At 40.9% G+C, this 20,647-nt stretch overlaps 1 protein-coding gene across 3 annotated transcripts in view; it reads right to left on the reverse strand.

Moving 5' to 3' along the window:
- The window catches only part of vps8 (VPS8 subunit of CORVET complex), an 82,740-nt gene that overhangs the window by 34,742 nt on the left and 27,351 nt on the right, over positions 1 to 20,647 (reverse strand). For all 3 annotated transcript variants that reach the window (XM_079687894.1, XM_079687893.1, XM_079687895.1), the window contains 6 exons: positions 20,067 to 20,141; positions 19,590 to 19,625; positions 17,517 to 17,607; positions 9,815 to 9,861; positions 9,622 to 9,711; positions 3,253 to 3,299 (listed from right to left, as the gene is read on the reverse strand). In XM_079687894.1, the coding sequence (XP_079544020.1) occupies positions 3,253 to 3,299; positions 9,622 to 9,711; positions 9,815 to 9,861; positions 17,517 to 17,607; positions 19,590 to 19,625; positions 20,067 to 20,141 (386 nt within the window). The remainder of the gene's footprint in view (positions 1 to 3,252; positions 3,300 to 9,621; positions 9,712 to 9,814; positions 9,862 to 17,516; positions 17,608 to 19,589; positions 19,626 to 20,066; positions 20,142 to 20,647) is intronic.

A 20,647-nucleotide genomic window follows, 5' to 3' on the forward strand; every position in this document is an offset into this window, starting at 1 on the left:
ATATTCTTTGACAACTTTGCCTGCTTTTGCCTCACACTGATTTTTGTGTCTCTCCCAGGAGGAATCCAAGGCCTTCCACACTCCCAAGACCAGCCAGGCCTCTCTACCCACCTTGGAACAACTGTTTCCCACTGCCGCCATAACCAACCTCCACTCCCAGCTCCCCTTTTCTAATAAACAAATGTTACTTTCACCAGCTGATTGCGAGTCATCCTTTTACATGTGTTAATAGACAAATTCCAATAGTTAAGTAAACTATCATAATCATCCTAATTTTTATTTATTTATTTATTTTTATTTTTTATTTTTTAACAGATAACAAACCGTACATCAAAACATGTAACAACAAACAACTAAACAAAACGTAACGGGGGAGGGGGGGGGGGGGGGGTGGATGCAAGGATGACTTCCTAAGACAGCTGATTGTGACATACACAGGACATTACATACACAATACATTATACATTACACAGGAGATGCCATATTGACAGGGTTAGATAGGAGAGCTGCGGACAGTGAACCGCAATCCTCCTGTCTCCCCTCAAAATCCCCCAGCAGAGAAGCTGCACGCTCCATGTTCAGTAGGTCCAGATACTCCCTCAGCCATGAGTCCCTAGTAAAGCAGGCTGGTTTGCGTTCCTTCCAGTTTAATAGGATGAGTCTTTTTGTGGCTAAACAGCCCAATGTCCAGAGCCGATCGGTAGTCCTTGCAGGATTGCCATCTGGCTTGAGACCCAGTAGACATGCAATGGGACATGTAGGGAAATTAACTTTTAAAGATTCAGACAATAAGGATATTACTTCTGACCACATTTTTTTTACCGCTGGGCATTCCCAGAGTAGGTGCAATAATGTACCTCGCTTGCCACATTCATGCCAGCATAAATCTCTGTGTTTATTGTCCATCTTGGATTTTGTAACAGGGGTGATGTAAGCTCTATTTAGAACTTTGAACTGTATGATCCTGAATCTTACACATTTAGAAGAGAACATAGCTGACTGCCAAATGGAGTTCCATTGCAAAGCAGACAGAGATATATTCAAGGTATGCTCCCAGGAAAGTTGGACAGGAGAATAGGTATTCGGGGCAGCCCTAGATAATAATTTATAAATGTTAGAGACCACACCTGATGATATGATTGCTTTCTTGAGGCGCTGGTCCTCTTCCATACATGAACCAGGCATGGCTCCCTCCTTACATTTTGTACTAATAATAGATGCTAGTTGTGCATATGATAGAAAAGACGAGCCTGAGAGACCATACTGATTTTTTAGTTGTTGAAATGGAAGGGTTTGGTCTCTATATATCTGTCCAATTGTAGTAATACCAGCCTTCTGCCAGATATTATTACTTAAAGTGCCTCCTCCTGCAGAAATACAGGGGTTACTCCAAATGGGGCAAGATGGTAAAGAGAGCCCCTCTATGTTGAGTCTCCTGTGCAGTTGCTTTACAATAGAGCATGAAAAGCGGATGATGGTATTATCCATTGAGGGTGGTGGTTTTGGGCAGTACCACATTGATGCCAGAGATATGTTTTGGTTTACAGACATGATGGATTGCTTCAGCCATTGCCAACTGCCTACCGAAGAGGCACTTTTGTACGCCCACGATAATGGATACTTTGCATTGAAGGACAGATAATACTGGAATACATCTGGGACTCCCAAACCATAATCATCCTAATGATCACAGTCCACTTACCCAGGAATTTTGAGTTGAACAATTACAGGAATATATTTTGTCTTTATGTTCAAATAATGTAAACATATTTTAGTAAATTGTTACCATAGAACATTTGCATAATTTCTTTAACATAAACCATGTTATCCTTCTCTAAAATAATAACATTCTGGCAACATAAAAAATCTAACTTGCAGCTGAAAATGTTTTAAGAACAGTAGGGCATAATGTTCAAACAATGTTATCAAAAACATTTTAAGAATGTTTTTAGAGAGCGTTATCCTACCTTTCAGAAGAACATTCTGGGAACCAAACAAAAACTTCCCGCTGAAAACGTTTTAAGAATAGGAGGGCATAATGTTCTAACAATGTTATCACCAAACATTTTAAGAATGTTTTTAGAGAACGTTATCCTACCTTTCAGAAGAACGTTCTGGGAACCAAACAAAGACTTCCCGCTGAAAACCTTCCTAGAACAATGACTGTAACATTCTCAGAATGTTTTTAGAACCAAACATTTCTAGCTGGGTTCCCCCCAGGACCAAACTAAAGAACATGGGAGACCGAACCTTCTGCTCCGAGACTGTGGAATGCCCTCCCAAACCAGCTGAGGACACCACAGACTGTGGATGCTTTTAAGAAAGGCCTAAAAACGCATCTTTTTAGAATAGCCTTTTACTAGATTTTAAAAACCCCACATTTTGCCATGCCGGCATAACTGTCACTGCTTTTATTCTGTTGTTTTTATTGTTTTATTGTTTTGTTTCACCCTTTTTACTCTGTAACACTTAGAGTTTTGTTTACGCGAATGAAAAGTGCGCTTACAAATCAAATTGATTATTATTATTATTCTGTCTGAAACCAGAGCCCAGTCTGCTCTGATGGCCAGCTCTGTTGTGATTGGTCAACAACTTAGAAATACGGTGGAAATAATGTGGTTGAGCTCCCAACCCCCATTATTCCTAAAATGAAGTTGAGTTATAGTCTTTAATAATAATGCTTGTTATCAGGCGTTGATTGGTGAGCTCTTTGTGACACCAGGGAAGATAAATAACCAGATCAGGTTCAATAAAGTGCTGCATGACTTCATATCAGTAGACATGATTGGATTGTACCATTTGGCCCTGACAGTACAGGATAAAATTATCACAACTGCCCAATGAATGAGTAACCACAAAGCCTGTTTACTCCTCTTGGTTCATTTATAGTCAGTTTGACCTTGAAATGGAGTGCAGATAAAATAAACAAAGGTGTGGGGTTTATTAACCAAACTAAAATACAGATTCAAATGTTAGCTTACACTCTTACAGGCTGAACATCTTCAATTTTGAATAAACTGCAATGTATACCAGATCCTGCCATTCACTGGGAAACTCTTTTAGAAGCCCAGGGATATATAAAATAAAAGGCTATTATATCAACCATGAACCATTTAGGCTAAGACGTAAACAGCAAATCAGTTTTATTCTGGAATAGATTCCATTGCATCTGTCATCAGCGCTACAATATGTAATTCCCATGAGTCTATGATTTTATTTGTGTTTATAAACCTAAATAGAATGAGTACTCACGCCCTCTTCAGCAGCAGGCAGTAATCCACCAGGACTGGAACTACATCCTAAACAACACACACACACACACACAATCAAAATGATTATACAACATAATCTTCACCATCATTATCACTGGCCAACTGTTTGAGCTGATGAATAATACAAAATGGCTACATCAAACACAATCATGGATCAATCATAACCCTAACCAAATATAATCATAAAGATATGTTTATATTCTTGATGTAATACTTGATTGAATATAATCTTAAATATCTGGAAGAATTGTTTTGTTCCACATTAAAATAAAAACACATTAACAAAACGAGGGACACACACACACACACACACACACACACACACACACACACACACACACACACACACACACACACACACACACACACACACACACACACACACACACACACACACACACACACACACACACACACACACACACACACACACACACACACACACACACACACACACACACACACACACACACACACACACACACACACACACACACACACACACAGTGTGGGAGCAGCAATACACTTTCTATCAGAATACCAAACTACGGAAATAATAGTGAGGAATTATTTCCAATATATATAAAAATTCCCCCGAATTCCAAGTCTGATTGAGAAAGGACGTGTCAAAAATGTTGTTGTCACAATAAAAGAAACATTTTTGTATCTCCATTGTTTGCAAGGGGATGTATACTGTATATCTGAAATATCTTTCTCTGCTCTGTAAGCACTGACCCTGAATTTTATTTTACGGCCTTCATGACTTCACTTTTATCTCTAGTATCCCAGCTAGCAGGGAACGTTCTCACAACTTTGGCTAACGTTACCTACAGGTTCTAATAATGTTTTAAAGAAAACATTTTAATCTGATGTTCAAAGAACCTTTTGAGGGTGTTTATTATTTTAAATAATGTTCCTTTAAGGTTTAAGGTAGACATAACATTTTAACTGCAACATTCAGAGGATGTTTTGAGTTTGTTATTAAGGCCTGATATGACAGAACGTTTTTTTATAAAACGTTCCTTTAATGTGATATGTTCACAAAGGTGGAACGTTTTGCCTGCAACATTCTGAGGATGTTTTTTGGACGTTGTTGGGGTAACACATTACAGATGTTCTTTTATAAAACATTCCCTCAATGTTATATGATAACAAAAGAAGAACATTTTCAAAGTAACATTCAGAAAATGTTTTAAGAATCTAAAGAATAAAACGTTCCTTTAATGTGATGTGTTAACAAAGGTGGAACGTTTTGCCATCAACATTCTGAGGATGTTTTTTGGAAGTTGTTGGGGCATGGGCGTCGCAGTCATTATATGAGGGTGGGACAAGTCCCCCCCACTTTTTGAAATGATTAGTTTAGACCCCCCCATTTTTAGCATGTGGAAAGTCTGTGAATCGGTCTATCCACTCGTTGCACTTTGTAGAGCGCTGTGTCAGTGCTTCACTATCAAATCTATTCCACTTACTTATTGAGAGAATGCCCAAATCAATGAAACTCCGTACCATGTTTTCGCTGCTACTTTGTACCAAGGCAGATTCTCACATAGCGCGCGCATGTTCAAGGAGTGTTGTCATAGTTGGACAGCTCAGATCTGTTGTATGAAGCGATGCCGGTAGTGGAGGTAAGGCACACACACCAAATGTTCAGGAAATGGTTAATACAGCAAAAATCTCTTGGTTTGATATGTTTTCTCCCCCAGATAACCTGGACATAAGAAAAAAAATGTCAAAGAAGAGGAAATTAAGTCATCAGCTAGTAGCAGTTAATCAGTTAACAGTGATGGCGGCGGTGGCGGCAAAAGCGTCTCACTTCTGGAGAGGAGTTTCGTCTTTATGTCATGATAGAGAGATACAAATACTGAATAGTTTAGATGAGAAAAGGCATCAAAATGCCAGGTTACTAGTGTAAGCATTGGGTTGAGAGGTCATGTGTTGTGAGCATGCGCAGTCTTTCCTGGTGTGGTGAAGGAGAGCGTGGTGTGACTGTACAATAATAAACGGAGGCGCTATCTGGGACTCTCCAAAAAGTACTAAGTTCCTGAGTTTTTGTTACACAGAAGTATCATTGAAGCCTTAACATCTCGGACGTTACACTAGTATTTATCATGTAAACAGGGAACATGAATAACCCGATCTCTCTGTGCTCATGTAAACACCATATCCCCAATATGATCATAACCGGGATAATACTCATAAACGGCTTACTGATGTCCATGTAGAGACGCAGTCAGTGTGTTTTACTGGAGCCTCAGTTCGATAAGAGATTATTTTCTGAGTTCTTTAACTTCGGTACTCTCTCTCAAAATGGTAATGTGCATCATGTTTTAATTATACTTCTTATCATTCAGAAGCTTTTTGTGTGTTCATGTTTTACTGAGTGCTTATAGGCAATTTCCATCCCAGTATTCAGTTAACTATTTATTTTCTGACCACATTACATAGACTAGCTAATATTCTACCTACTGCTTGGGACTTTGAGTCTTCAAAATGTCCAATGTCACAGACTGGGACTTACTTTAGAGTCAGTTGTATTTACATTCAGTATGACTTGTTATGATTCAATGTGAAAGAGTATACTGCTCAATAAATAATGATCACTTCACCACCTCTCTTGACATCTAGGCGGTTGAGAGTGAGTCAGAGGCAGAACACAGGGACAGTGGAGAGAGGTCCATTGCTGAGGTGAGTGATGAAAGGGAAATTACAGTTTAGAGTAAATTGTGATGTGGACTCTCATCCCAGAATTTTAAGGAAATCAGTGGGGATATTGAACAGGAAAAATTTCAGTCAATCGGCATCATATGACCAATATAGACAGAAGAGCAACATTTATTTGAACATTTAAGTCAATGATACCATTCCTAGGTGAACTTAACATCTGTATCGAGTCAGATCGGTCTCAATATTAATAAATGCTCACAGAAGGATTCACAAATGTATTTTGCGATTTATATATAAATGACTCTCCACAACAATATCTCTCAATGCACTCACAAAAATGTATTGTTGTATATAAATGTACAAAAAAATTGGCATTTAAACTGCTTTTTATTCATTCAAAGACGGCTCTGAATTAATAATTAAATATGTTTCCTTTCTTTACTACTGGATGAAATAAAAAAATGTACCCATCATTTTCCTCATGCTAGTATAGCCACATAAAAGTATCAAACCACCTGTTAAAATGCACCAGAATACAGGAAATCTATATATTTTTTTCCTAAGCCCATGTGTTGGGGTAACATTTTATAAATGTTCTTTTATTTCGAGCACAAATGGCAGTTCCCATTGCAGTTCCCCAGGGACTGGGCGCTGTCTCCTGATCCCCTGCAAAAAACGCTTCATAAGCGGTTGGCTAAAGACTGGTCCCTGGACCTGGCCATGACTATGAGGTCGTTGAGATAAAAATAAAACCCTTATGCCATGGTCGCGAAGCGGCTGAAGCGCTGTGGTCACACATTTTCTGAACGTGCGTGGGGACAGGGAGTAGCTGAACGGTATTCTGTTGTACTCGTAGGCTAAGCCCTGGAAGGCAAAACGCAAATACTTCCTGTGTTTTGGCTTTCTAGCAATTTCGACACGAAGTAGAGGGCGGAGCCTGTGTGAGATAGAACGTTTTTTATAGGTTTTCGGGAGGTTATTCTTTTTTTATAAAACGTTCCTGTGATGTGAAATATCAACATGGTCATCGTCAACGTCAGATTTATTTGTAGAGCGCTTTAAAAAACAAACCAGGTTTGTCCCGAAGTGCTTTACAACAAACAGAATTGAGCAGAAGTTGTCATAAAACACAAGTTGTTGCATTTGTTTGAAAAGGATGTTTTAAAAAATCTGATGTCACCACATTTTCCAAACAAGCACGTAATTCATGACAAGCTGTAAGCAGATATTGCATGTTTGCGGTGGCATGTGTGAGTTCCCAGCTAGCTATTTTTGGTTTTAAAAACATTAATTGTTCTAGGAATGTTTTCAGCGCAACGTTTTATTTTGGTTCCCAGAATGTTCTTCTGAATGGTAGGATAACGTTCTCTAAAAACATTCTGAAATGTTTGGTGATAACTTTCTTAAGATGTTTTTGATAACATGGTTAGAACATTATGCCCTACTATTCTTAAAACGTTTTTCAGCGGGACGTTTTATTTTGGTTCCCAGAATGTTCTTCTGAAAGGTAGGATAACGTTTGCTAAAAACATTCTTAAATGTTTGGTGATAACTTTAAGATGTTTTTGATAACCTTCTTAAGATGTTTTTGATAACATTGTTAGAACAATGTTCCCTACTATTCTTAAAACGTTTTCCGCCCAACGTTTTATTTTGGTTCCCAGAATTTTCTTATGAAAGGTAGGATAACGTTTGCTAAAAACATTCTTAAAATGTTTGTTGATAACCTTAAAATGTTTTTGATAACATTGTTTGAGCATTATGCCCTACTATTCATAAAATGTGCTTTTGTTGTTTATGCACATGTCTATTGTCATATTGAAAGAATAACATTTAGAAAACCATATAGATTTATTTTTATCATGACAAAAGCCACTTTCAGTCACCAGGAGTACCGCCGATTAACCTTGGTAGTACTCTCCTCCGGCAGCCGAGTTGTTCATTTGCATAATGGCCGTATGAGTGCATTGAGACAATGAATAGGACGTATAAAAACGAATTTGCATGCCAATATTCACCCACATGCACTTATAATCACACTAAGGTATGTAGGCCCACAGTATTTATAATATCATATGTCTAAAATATCAGAAAATAATCACACTTTTTTTCTGACTATAAAGGTTGTGTTTCGTATGTAGGTTCTAACTGTTAGATAAGCTATCTGGCCGTATGTGGTTTGTGAGGGCTGCGTATAAACACTGTTTATGCAAAGAGGATAACAATTGTTAATTCACCCTTTAGATTTGAGACCAACAGACATATAGAAGAACAGACCAACAGACATATAGAAGAACGGACCGACTGTCACTGCCCGTCCCTGAAACCCCTGTTAGTGTTTGTATGTGTTTGTTTACACAAACACATACAAATCTCCAATCAACCACACGTGCAACCTGCTCATCAGCCACACTATGAAAGCCTGCAGCCTGCACTCATTTCCTGCCGGATTGTTGCCCTGAACGGTTTGTTGCGGGCTGCTCTAGCTTTTTGACAGCAGATCTTTTGACAACTTTGCCTGCTTTTGCCTAACACTAATTTTTGTGTCTCTCCAAGGAGGAATCCAAGGCCTTCCACACTCCCAAGACCAGCCAGGCCTCTCAACCCACCCTGGAACAACTGTTTCCCACTGCCGCAATAACCAACCTCCACTCCCAGCTCCCCTTTTCTAATAAACAAATGTTACGCTCACCAGCTGATTCCGAGTCTGATTATGGGTCCCCTCCAGTATATGTGACACCGACAGTGACTTGTACTAGCTGCTGGTCGCAGCTTTAAAACAAAAAATACTTCTGATGAATCAGAACGATAAAGCACGTTATCCTACTCTAAAATAATAACATTCTGGCAACATAAAAAAATCTAACTTGCAGCTGAAAACGTTTGGCATAATGTTCTAACAATGTTATCAAAAACATTTAACATAGGTTATTACCAAGCATTTTAAGAATGTTTTAATGTCTTTAGTTATCCTACCTTTCTGAAGAACATTCTGGGAACAACAAAAACACTTGCAGCTGAAAACGTTTTAAGAATAGTAGGGCATAATGTTCGAACAATGTTATCAAAAACATTTGAAGACAGTCATCACAAAACATTTTTAAAATGTTTTTAGAGAACGTTATCCTACCTTTCAGAAGAACATTCTGGGACCCAAAATAAAACTTCCAGCTGAAAACGTTTTAAGAATAGTAGGACACAATGTTCTAACAATGTTATCAAAAACATCTTAAGAAGGTTATCAAAAAAATCTTAAGAAGGTTATCACCAAACATTTTAAGAATGTGAATTTTTAGAGAACGTTATCCTACCTTTCAGAAGAACATTCTGGGAACCAAAATAAAACTTCCCTCTGAAAACATTCCTAGAACAATGAATGGTAACATTCTCAGAATATTTTTAGAGCCAAACATTTCTAGCTGGGATATCTTTAGTTTTAATGTGCGTCTTTACTCTCTTCCGTTTGCTTACTTTGATCTGTCCAGTGAAGGGACTACAGATATGAATGAGTTAAAAACTATAATCTGGAATGCAGTCCATTGGATTGCTACAATAATGTTTTAAACTGTTCAAGGTTCCTCTAAATGAAGGTAAATAAACATATAGATATGTTGGGAATATGCCTTCCCTGTATTGGCCCCGCTGTGCAGACACTGTGAGTTGTGCTGTAAGGAGGTTAGCTTACGTGGAAGTGTTGCTCCATCACTTGTATCTTGCCATGTTCTGGACACTTCTTCAGAGCATGCTCTGCAAACTGGAAGATAATCTCCACCATCTGCACACACAGAGTCAACATGAGCACAGGAAAGTTGTGGTGCACTGTCCATGGCAGACAATATTACAATTAATGCTAATAATTGTAGTGTTCCTGATCTTACCTTGTCCCCTACAACTCCCTTCTTTTTCATTTGATCTCCAACAAGTCCTGGATTAAACACATGTAACACATCGTTCACATCAAAACAACTATTTTCTTATTTGAATCATTTTCTATTGAAAATATCTGACTCATCGAATGTTATCTTCATACAAAAACAGGCATATTGTCATTTCATGAAAAACATGTAGCACTTTAATTTTCCTTCAGTGAATTATATGCAAAGATTCCAAACGTACTACCAACAGAGGTTTTCTGAATTGAAGCAACACCTCCAGTACAGTATCTGTCAGCAACATTGACTGCACTGTGTACCCACAATGCACCACTATCTCAATAGATCGAAATGTACAAACATTATGAACATGAACATGGCTGAGTTATAAACTGGGCAAGGTTTGCATCTGCTCCTGGGTCCTAAACCTCCAGGGGCAAAATACCATGTTCAATGTTTCTTAAATGGATTGTGCTCATCTGATAATTGACATATGTGACCTGCTCCATCGAAATCAGTGGCATTGACCCGAAGACACATTTTGAGTTGTATACACTGTTGGAAAGAGGAGATTCCTAGCTTTCTAATGATAACAGGATTGTTTTTGTACTGCAAATATTAAGCAAAATATGTCACATTATATAATGACTGTCACCGAGTCATCATTTTGAGAAAAAGGCCTTTAAAGTTTCCTCTTCTCTGGGATCCATCGATCTGATTGATTATTAGCGGAGCAAATGAACAAAATACTACGGAGGGAAGATATTTTCGTTTGGATTACTGGTCTGGGGGAAGCTCGCGAGTGTGTGTGTATACGTGTGTGTGTGTTTGTGTAATTTTGCATTTGTGTGTATTGTTTTTTTCCCGGGGAAAACACTCACGAGAAACACCGACGTAAAGTTACTCCGTTCTCCGCTTATAATTATGCCGTTACAAGCTTCAAAGCTGTATTTATCATCTGAATTTGCCGAAACAAGTTTAATATTCTGAAAGCCAAGACTTTGTTTAATTGACATCAGATGAAAACAAACTGTAACGGACCCTGCCGTGTTATCTATGATTACTATACGCCTTACATTAATAATTTCAGCCAAGGGCGCCGGAAGCGGGGGGGCCAGGGGGCCATTGGCCACCCCACTTTTCAATAATTCCCCTCTACTCTAAAGTGGCATCTAAAACGCGATCTGATCTAGCTGTGTATATATTTGTTATGTTTGATTTTTATATTCAATCTCATTAGCTAGAGGCATTTTTGAAGCTTGTAAAGGGAAGATGACAGCTCTCACTCGCCACTCTGGTCTTCCACAGCGCCGCTCCCCCTCCCTCCCGCTGAAATTATGAATGTAAGGCGTATAGTAATCATAGATAACACGGCAGGGTCCGTTACAGTTTATTTGTTTTTATCTGATTTCAAATAAACAAAGTTTTGGCTTTCAGAATATTAAACTTGTTTCGGCAAATTCAGATGATAAATACAACTTTGAAGCTTGTAACGGCATAATTACAAGCGGAGAACGGAGTAATTTAACGTCACAGCAGGCATAACAACAGCCAGGGTTTCTTACACAAACGCAAAAATACACAAACACACACACGTACAGTGGGGCAAAAAAGTATTTAGTCAACCACCAATTGTGCAAGTTCTCCCACTTAAAAAGATGAGAGGCCTGTAATTTTCATCCTAGGTATACCTCAACTATGAGAGACAAAATGAGAAAAAAAAAAATCCAGAAAATCACATTGTCTGATTTTTAAATTATTTATTTGCAAATTCCGGTGGAAAATAAGTATTTGGTCAATAACTAAAGTTCATCTCAATACTTTGTTATATACCCTTTGTTGGAAATGACAGAGGTCAAACGTTTTCTGTAAGTCTTCACAAGTTTTTCACACACTGTTGCTGGTATTTTGGCCCATTCCTCCCTGCAGATCTCCTCTAGAGCAGTGATGTTTTGGGGCTGTCGCTGGGCAACACGGACTTTCAACTCCCTCCAAAGTTTTTCTATGGGGTTGAGATCTGGAGACTGGCTAGGCCACTCCAGGACCTTGAAATGCTTCTTAGGAAGCCACTCCTTCGTTGCCCGGGCGGTGTGTTTGGGATCATTGTCATGCTGAAAGACCCAGTCACGTTTCATCTTCAATGCCCTTGCTGATGGAAGGAGGTTGTCACTCAAAATCTCATGATACATGGCCCCATTCATTCTTTCCTTTACACGGATCAGTCGTCCTGGTCCCTTTGCAGAAAAACAGCCCCAAAGCATGATGTTTCCACCCCCATGTTTCACAGTAGCAGTGGCGGCCGGCCCATAGGGGTGCCGCCCCCCCTCTTCCCACATGTTTGATTGTCATTAAAAATTTAAAATAAATAAAAATATATATTTCCCAAAAATATATTTTTTTTATTTGTATTTTTAAAGAACAAGGTAAATATGATATAGTTGGTGTCAGTAAAATGTATAATCTACAATAAAATCTCGTTTAAAATTGTTTTACGATGTCTAAAGTTACTGATAAGTCACATGTTTCCTGCCTGGCCGCAGCGTGTATCATTACCCTCTCTCGTCCGGGCGGTAGAAAGGAGCCCTCAGCCAGAGCAGCTGCAGCCAACAAGCTGACTGTTGCTATCTGTAAACTATGCCGCCGAAACATAATTTCAGCCAATCAGCGTCGTCAGATCTGATGCTCAAAGGGCGCCCTTTCAGCGCCCTGACCTGTGAGTTGTTTAGACTCGTATCCAAGGTGACGCTACAGTAGGGGATGGCTGCTTCTGCAGGTGTAGACTCCGGTGCTAGTGGATCGCCGGAGCTGTAGATTAACATTTGCATGCTTATTGTAGTTGTAAGGACAATGCCTGTGGCACCATGGAGCATATGTTTGGGCTGGAGCGGTATTTTACAGGAAAGGAGTGATCAGAGGGTCGAGTTGTCGATTCTTGTTCAGTTTTCATCTTCCTAACCCTCTCAGACTTTGAGTTGCGCGCGCTGCTAAAGAGACGCGCTACCATGGAAACCAAACAATGGTGTAGCTGTATTAAAGTCCGAGTGGAAACAGTGGTGAGTAAATCTGATTTTGTCAGAAATCGGGAGAAATGCGGGAGTCTCCCGCAGGGTTGGCAAGTATGACACACACACACACACACACACACACACACACACACACACACACACACACACACACACACACACACACACACACACACACACACACACACACACACACACACACACACACACACACACACACACACACACACACACACACACACACACACACACACACACACACACACACACACACACACACACACACACACACACACACACACACACACACACACACACACACACACACACACACACACACACACACACACACACACACACTTCATATTTAGTCTCCTGATTTTAAATGCCCTAGTATGGTTTTGTCACCATTTCCATAGCCCCACCAAAAATATTTTCCACCAGCCGCCACTGCACAGTAGGTATAGTGTTCTTTGGATGCAACTCAGCATTCTTTCTCCTCCAAACACGTCTAGTTGAGTTTTTACCAAAATGTTCTATTTTGGTTTCATCTGACCATATGACATTCTCAACAATCCTCTTCTGGATCATCTAAATTCTCTCTAGCAAACTTCAGACGGGCCTGGATATGTACTGGCTTAAGCAGGGGGACACGTCTGTCACTGCAGGATTTGGGTGCCTGGCGGCGTAGTGTGTTAAGCCCCTGTCACACTGTCCCGAAATTGACACCCGATGGACACACGAATATGGAATTGTGAATTTCGCACGAAGATGGCACCGAACCACACACGAAGGCAACATTTACATTACATTTAAGACATACAACTGCAACGAAAGAAACACAAACAATTATGTTAAAGTATTATGATACTGTACTGATATTTTCCGACTTTGTTCTTTACTTTCTCCGTCTTTATATGTAGAAGATATTAAGTTTTCTCCGTCATGTTGTTTCCATAGCAACAACAACATCCTCGCCTTCAAAATAATATATTATATCCTTTTTAGTTTTACAGAACACAAATTGGGTTATTTACATAATATGTTTACATGATTTTGTTGTGCAATAAAACAACCAGATGGACACACAATAAAGGAAATGTTCAAATTCGGCTCTGATCGTAGCAACATCGGGCCATTCGTGAGGGCATCTTAAGCCATCTTTGACATGCCAAAGATTTTGCCACCGCTCCCGAAGTTGCTGCCGGAGCCTGATAAATTCCACCGGCAGTCATACGATGGCTTAAGATGCCCTCACGAATGCCTTACGAAGGGCAAAATTGACACACGAAGTCAACACGAAAAGGTCCTTCCACAATGCATTGTGTTGCCAAAGATGTTGCCACCGCTCCCGAAGTTGCTGCCGGAGCCTGAGAAACTCCACCGGCGGTCATACGATGGCTTAAGATGCCCTCAAGAATTGCCCGATGTAACGATCAGAGCCGAATTTGAACATTTCCTTAATCGTGTGTCCATCGGGTGTCAACTTCGGGACAGTGTGACAGGGGCTTTACTGATGGTAGCCTTTGTTACTTTGTTCCCAGCTCTCTGCAGGTCATTGACTAGGTCCCCCTGTGTGGTTCTGGGATTTTTGCTCACCGTTCTTGTGATCATTTTGACCCCACAGGGGGAGATCTTGCGTGGAGCCCCAGATCGAGGGAGATTATCAGTGGTCTTGTATGTCTTCCATTTTCTAATAATTGCTCCCACAGTTGATTTCTTCACGCCAAGCTGCTTACCTATTGCAGATTCAGTCTTCCCAGCCTGGTGCAGGTCTACAATTTTGTTTCTGGTGTCCTTTGACAGCTCTTTGGTCTTGGCCATAGTGGAGTTTGGAGTGTGACTGTTTGAGGTTGTGGACAGGTGTCTTTTATACTGATAACGAGTTCAAACAGGTGCCATTAATACAGTTAACAAGTGGAGGACAGAGGAGGCTCTTAAAGAAGAAGTTACAGGCCTGTGAGAGCCAGAAATCTTGTTTGTTTGTAGGTGACCAAATACTTATTTCCCACCATAGTTTGCAAATAAATTCTTTAAAAATCAGACAATGTGAATTTCTGGATTTTTTTTTCTCATTTTGTCTCTCATAGTTGAGGTATACCTAGGATGAAAATTACAGGCCTCTCTCATCTTTTTAAGTGGGAGAACTTGCACAATTGGTGGCTGACTAAATACATTTTTGCCACACTGTATTTTGCTTAATATTTGGAGTACAAAAACAATCCTGATATCATTAGAAAGAGGAATTTACAGGAAAAGAGTGAGCAGAGTTGTCCATTCTTGTTCTGTTTTCTCTTACTATCTTCCTCCTGAACACCCTCTCAGACTTTCAATTGCTCGCGCTACTAAAGAGACACGTTGCCATGGAAACCAAACAATGGTGTAGCTGTATTGAAGTCCGAGTGGAAATAGTAACATTTGGTGCGTTATGTTAGAATGAAACAAATCAGATTTAGTCAGAAATCGGGAGAAATGCCAGATAAATATGACCCCGGGAGGAAAACGGGAGTGTCCCGCGAAAATCGGGAGGGTTGGCAAGTATGTCACATACACACACACTTTTGCCCCCCCACTTCTGAAATGAATCCGGCGCCGCTGATTTCAGCCGAAGGGAGGGGAAGCAGCGCTGCGGAACGGCAGAGTGGCGAGTGAGAGCTGTCATCTTCACTTTACAAGCTTCAAAAATGTATTTATCGTGTGATTTTGGAAATAAAAATGTCATATTCTGAAAGCCAAGGCTTTCTTTATATAAAATCAAACAAAACACCCGAACCCCCAAAAACTATATTTTTTACGCATATCCACGTTTATTTTGAAATGAGCCGTTGCGACTTTCGACTGATTTTGATAGAGCGGGTCATATATTTGACCCAAAAATCTAAATTGAAATTGAATCAACAGCTTTTTACCATGGAGAGAACGGGGGGTTACATATTGTAACCCTAGTTGTATAAGCACAGGTGGAGCCCTCTACTGGACTCTATGGGTACTACTCTCATCAATGATACGTGAGCGTTCACACACTGAAGTTGTATAAACGTAGCCGGGCAATCAAGGCAAGCCTACCTGAATGCACGCGCATATAAGGCAGCTACACCTCCTGACTGTCATCCTACACCCTCTTCAGCGAGCGGCATAGGAAAGACAGGGCCCCTAGGTAGAGCCTATGCTTATAGAACTAGGGCTACAATACATAATCCCCCGTTCTATCTCACACAGGCTCCGCCCTCTACTGAACTATGGGTACAGTGGGTGGAGCACCAATGGATGAACGCCCTGTCGTCCTACAACATCGACCCACCACACTGCCCCTGACAGTTAACAGCCACCGCACCCCAACTTCCTATCATCCGGTTGTGACCGTGGAGAAGTCGGGGCCGCAGTTTACTTGGCTGGGTAGAGCCTAATTGGTCTGAATAAGCCCACAGCTCCACCCTGCAGGTGCCAGCGCAAGTGACTATACACTGCGCACTACGTTTCCCAGGTCCCTAAGGAGCATGGGGAGAATGTAAGTGCACCATGTGTCCCCCACACTCACACACGCTTACCTCGTGTAGAGTGTGCATGGACCGACGACCGTACTGGGGGAAGGCTGGGCAGACGAGGAGAGTCTTCCAGCCCTGTATGGGGCTTACTGCGCACCATGTTTCCCAGGTCCCTAAGGAGCATGGCGTAGTAGACCAAGACGCCAGAGGAAATCGATCCAAAGAGCCCTTCCGTAGACACGGGGGCTCCCAGGAGATCATCATGGTCTTTTTTTGGAAAGTGCCACGCGGCGTGATCCCACTGTGGCCAGGGACATCACACGGCAAGAAGCGGCGGCCACACTGTGGACCAGGATATTCATTTGGAGGTGGCTCACGGCAGCCCTACACACTCCGCCGCCATGGTCATCACCAGGGGGAAGTCCTGGCGGACAGACCTGGGCAGTGGACTTCCATGGACGGCGGACCCGGAAGTGTCCGCCAACGAGAAGTCCTCGCCATCCTCCTCCCCGGCAAACGGAGCCATCCACCCCGCTGGAATGGCGTACGTGCATGGCGAACGTGAATGTCACCGCCTCGGCCATATCCTGGTCCCCCAAACACTCGAAGCAGAGGTGGTGGGGATCGGCGCCCGCTATTAAGCCAGAGCACGAAGGACAGGCCCGGGTCTCTAGAAGTGGCGACTCTACTGAAGGTATGATAACTTCTTTCAAACTTTTTACTTTTCTCTGTCAGGTGTTGTCCTGCTCGCTGAAGAAAAAAGGATGACTTTCAGGAGGTGGAGCTGCCTTATATGCGCGCATTCAGGTAGGCTCGCCCTGATTGGCCGGCTACTTTTATACAACTTTAGTGTGCGAACGCTCGTGTATCATTGATGAAAGTAGTACCCATAGAGTCCAGTAGAGGGCGGAGCCTGTGTGAGATAGAACCTAATTATGGAACTGCGGTCCCTGGAGAACAGACTGTAGTATCAACCTTATACCTTGCAGATACAAAAGGAATTACAAATTAGAATGTGTTGCATCTTCAAAGTAAAAAACATACATTTTCAGTTGTAAATGTGTGAAAATCTAGTTTTTTTCGATTGTGTTTTCAGTGCGCTTATATGGTGCATTGTTCAAAACATAGCACAGTCTCTATTCATAGGACCACAGATTCATCAATACAAAGTCATGTGTGGTACAGTAAATGTAAACCCACCAACCACAGCTTTAGCAGTTCCCTCATGGAAGGACCAAGCCAGAGAGAGAGCCTCCACGAAATGCTCCTGCTTCAGCAGGTAGTCGATGCGCTGCACACACAGAGACGCAGTTAGAGGTAGAAATTTGCATTCAAGATTAAAAGCTTGTATTGTCATTCGTACATAGCTACAGTGTAGTTATGTCGATTAAAATCTTAGGTCACAGGCTCATCCAACAGTGCAACACAATAAAACAGATAAAATAGTGCCATTAAGAGTCTATATACAAGTGATAAATAACAGGGTATATGCAGGAATCCTGAAGTCAAATTTAATACCTTTTAAGACCTTTTTTATGACCCTTTCCATACGTTTTAAGACCTCATCGCAACTTCGAGCTCTAACCGGTTACATTGGCAACACACTTTACCTCACATTTACTATATTGATTGTAAGATAGCACAACTAAACAAAGTGCAGACAGACTACTGAAGCCTCCTCTCCACATGAACTTCAACCTCTCTGTGAAGGTCAGGTTTATTGCAGTATGCTGCTTTGTTGCTTCTGTAGACTGTGTTCTTTCATTCCAGTAAAACTCCTCAGAAACCAGCATTTGACCAATAAACAAAACAATTGACAAAACTTTGAACTATGAAATATATTAAACTTTGGTGAGCTTCAGCGGGGTAATGCCATAGGAGCTCCCTCACAAATACCCAGGGGTTAAATTGGGCTGGGGCTGTCCGGGCCATAGGACGATGCTCTGACGTCATCACCCTCAAACGTTTGTCATATGTTTACAAAAAACGATATATATGTTAAGACTTTTCTCGTTCTTAATATAGACTATATTTAGGGTCGATATGTGTTGACTTTACTTTAAAATAGCAGATCTCTGTGACCGGATATAGTTTGGCTTAGTGAACATGTGTCTCTTCCTGGAAGGAGCAGCATCACCCGGACTCCGCAGCTCCTCCGAGGCTCCTCCGTGCAGAGAGCCTGCACTGCAGCGGTGTGTGTCAGCGACGTACAGTCAGGGGAGGCACGGATTGGCCATCGGGAGAGTCGGGACTTAAACGCCGCGGCTTTCTGGCTAGCACTTAGCATGTGGGACCGGACAGCTTTGATCCCCATCAACAGACTCTCTCCCCTCCCCTCCTCCCCACAGAGCGGAGCAAGGCAACGAAACTTAAAATAAGAAGCAGCATTTTACGGCGCGCTATGCATGGGGCCGCCTTGAGGGGGTTTCCGACATGTCGTTTCAGTAAATTAAAGGGTGTTTCATGTTGTCGTTGCTGTGGACCTTCTTAATACATTGGAAAATGCCGTTTAATACTTTTTAATACTTTTTAATAGCCTTAATCTTCGCTAAATTGATTTATCAACTTTTAATACTTTTTAAGACCCCGCGGACACCCTGAATAATTTGTGAGTTGCAATCAGATGAATGTTATGGATGTTCTTAGTTCAGGTGTTTAACAGTCTTATGGCCTGTGAGATGAAACTGTCCCTGAGTCTGGTGGTTTTAGTCCTGATGCTGCAGTACCACCTGCCAGAGGGCAGCAGACAGAACAGTTTGTGGCTTGGGTGATGGGGTCTTTGATAATCCTGAGGGAACATGGAACAACTGCACCGCCATCAGCGGATGGTCTACTGATTTACAGGAAATCATGGGCAAGTAAAAGGAGGTCAAGAGGAAACATATCTTCTATCAAAACCTTGTACTCAGGGATTTGTACCAAAAAGGCAGTTTATTCACAGTGATTCAAATTGAAGATTTATTAAGAAAACATTAAGATTTGAAAATGCAGAAACTAAAAAGTATTGATTCTTGGTGAAAATACAATTTATTTTACTTTGATACTGTACTTCAGCAAAGTTTTGAAGATAAATATTTACTATTAACTTTTTCAGATGTATCCGACAAAGATACATAATTATACATAACTATTAACATAATTATTAACTGTTTATCCAGGGAGGGGATAATAAAACTATATATATTTTAAATAGACACCATTTTTTATTTTGAGTGGAACTATAGTTAGATCGATGTCTTCACTAATACTAAGTTAAAATAACATCATACATACCTCCCTCCAATTCCTCAGAGCCATGATGTGAGCGGACTGCAACACAAGAGAATATCAGTTTTAAGAAAAATAAAACCAACCACCGACTCAAACAACATTATCAGACGATCAATATATACAATACAAAGAGTTTTTGAACAAATGTAACACAATAATTAAGTCTACTAAGATGCAACCCCTAATTTAGTCAAAATATTTTAACTTAAAATATAAAAACTTGGCATATGTTGCTGTTGTGCACAAACAAACAAAAGGAAAACACACACACACACACACACACACACACACACACACACACACACACACACACACACACACACACACACACACACACACACACACACACACACACACACACACACACACACACACACACACACACACACACACACACACACACACACACACACACACACACACACACACACACACACACACACACACACACACACACACACACACACACACACACACTACCTTGGTACCCAAATAGACTATCTGTCCTGCGTAGCTGGAGACGGACTGGTAGCAGGCCTTCTCCCCCACTAAAGCCTAGAACACAGACACACACAGCTCCAGTCAATATGTGGGTAAAATTCATTCAGACTAACAAAGCCTCTTATTAGCTTCAGCTGAACTTTAGAATTAGAGACGTCCCGATCCGATCACGTGATCGTGGATTGGAGCCGATCACTTGATTTTCAAAAGATCGGAATCGGGAGAAAAAAATAGGGGATCGGGATTTCTTTTTTCTTTTTTTTTAAATACTTTTTTTTTTTTTTTTTAATTCAATGTTACAAAACAAAAATGACCATGTTCAAGTCTTAAAGTCATCCTGAGGCCTTAGTTTTAGTTTCAAATTACACAACATCATGTATGTGTTGCTTCTTTGGGGCTTGTTTTCATAGACCTGGTTGCATATTTCTCTCAAATCTGGCAACAGAGTGGGCAGGGCGCAGTGTCTAATTGTAGCAGTAAGCTAACGAGTACTGATAAGCTTTATTTTGTTTTGATCCAATGCTGCACAACTGAACTGATCCAATGCTGCTGTGAAAAAA

Source organism: Notothenia rossii (genome assembly GCF_949606895.1).
Source record: "Notothenia rossii genome assembly, chromosome: 6".
In the NCBI taxonomy this organism is placed as follows: Eukaryota; Metazoa; Chordata; class Actinopteri; order Perciformes; family Nototheniidae; genus Notothenia; species Notothenia rossii.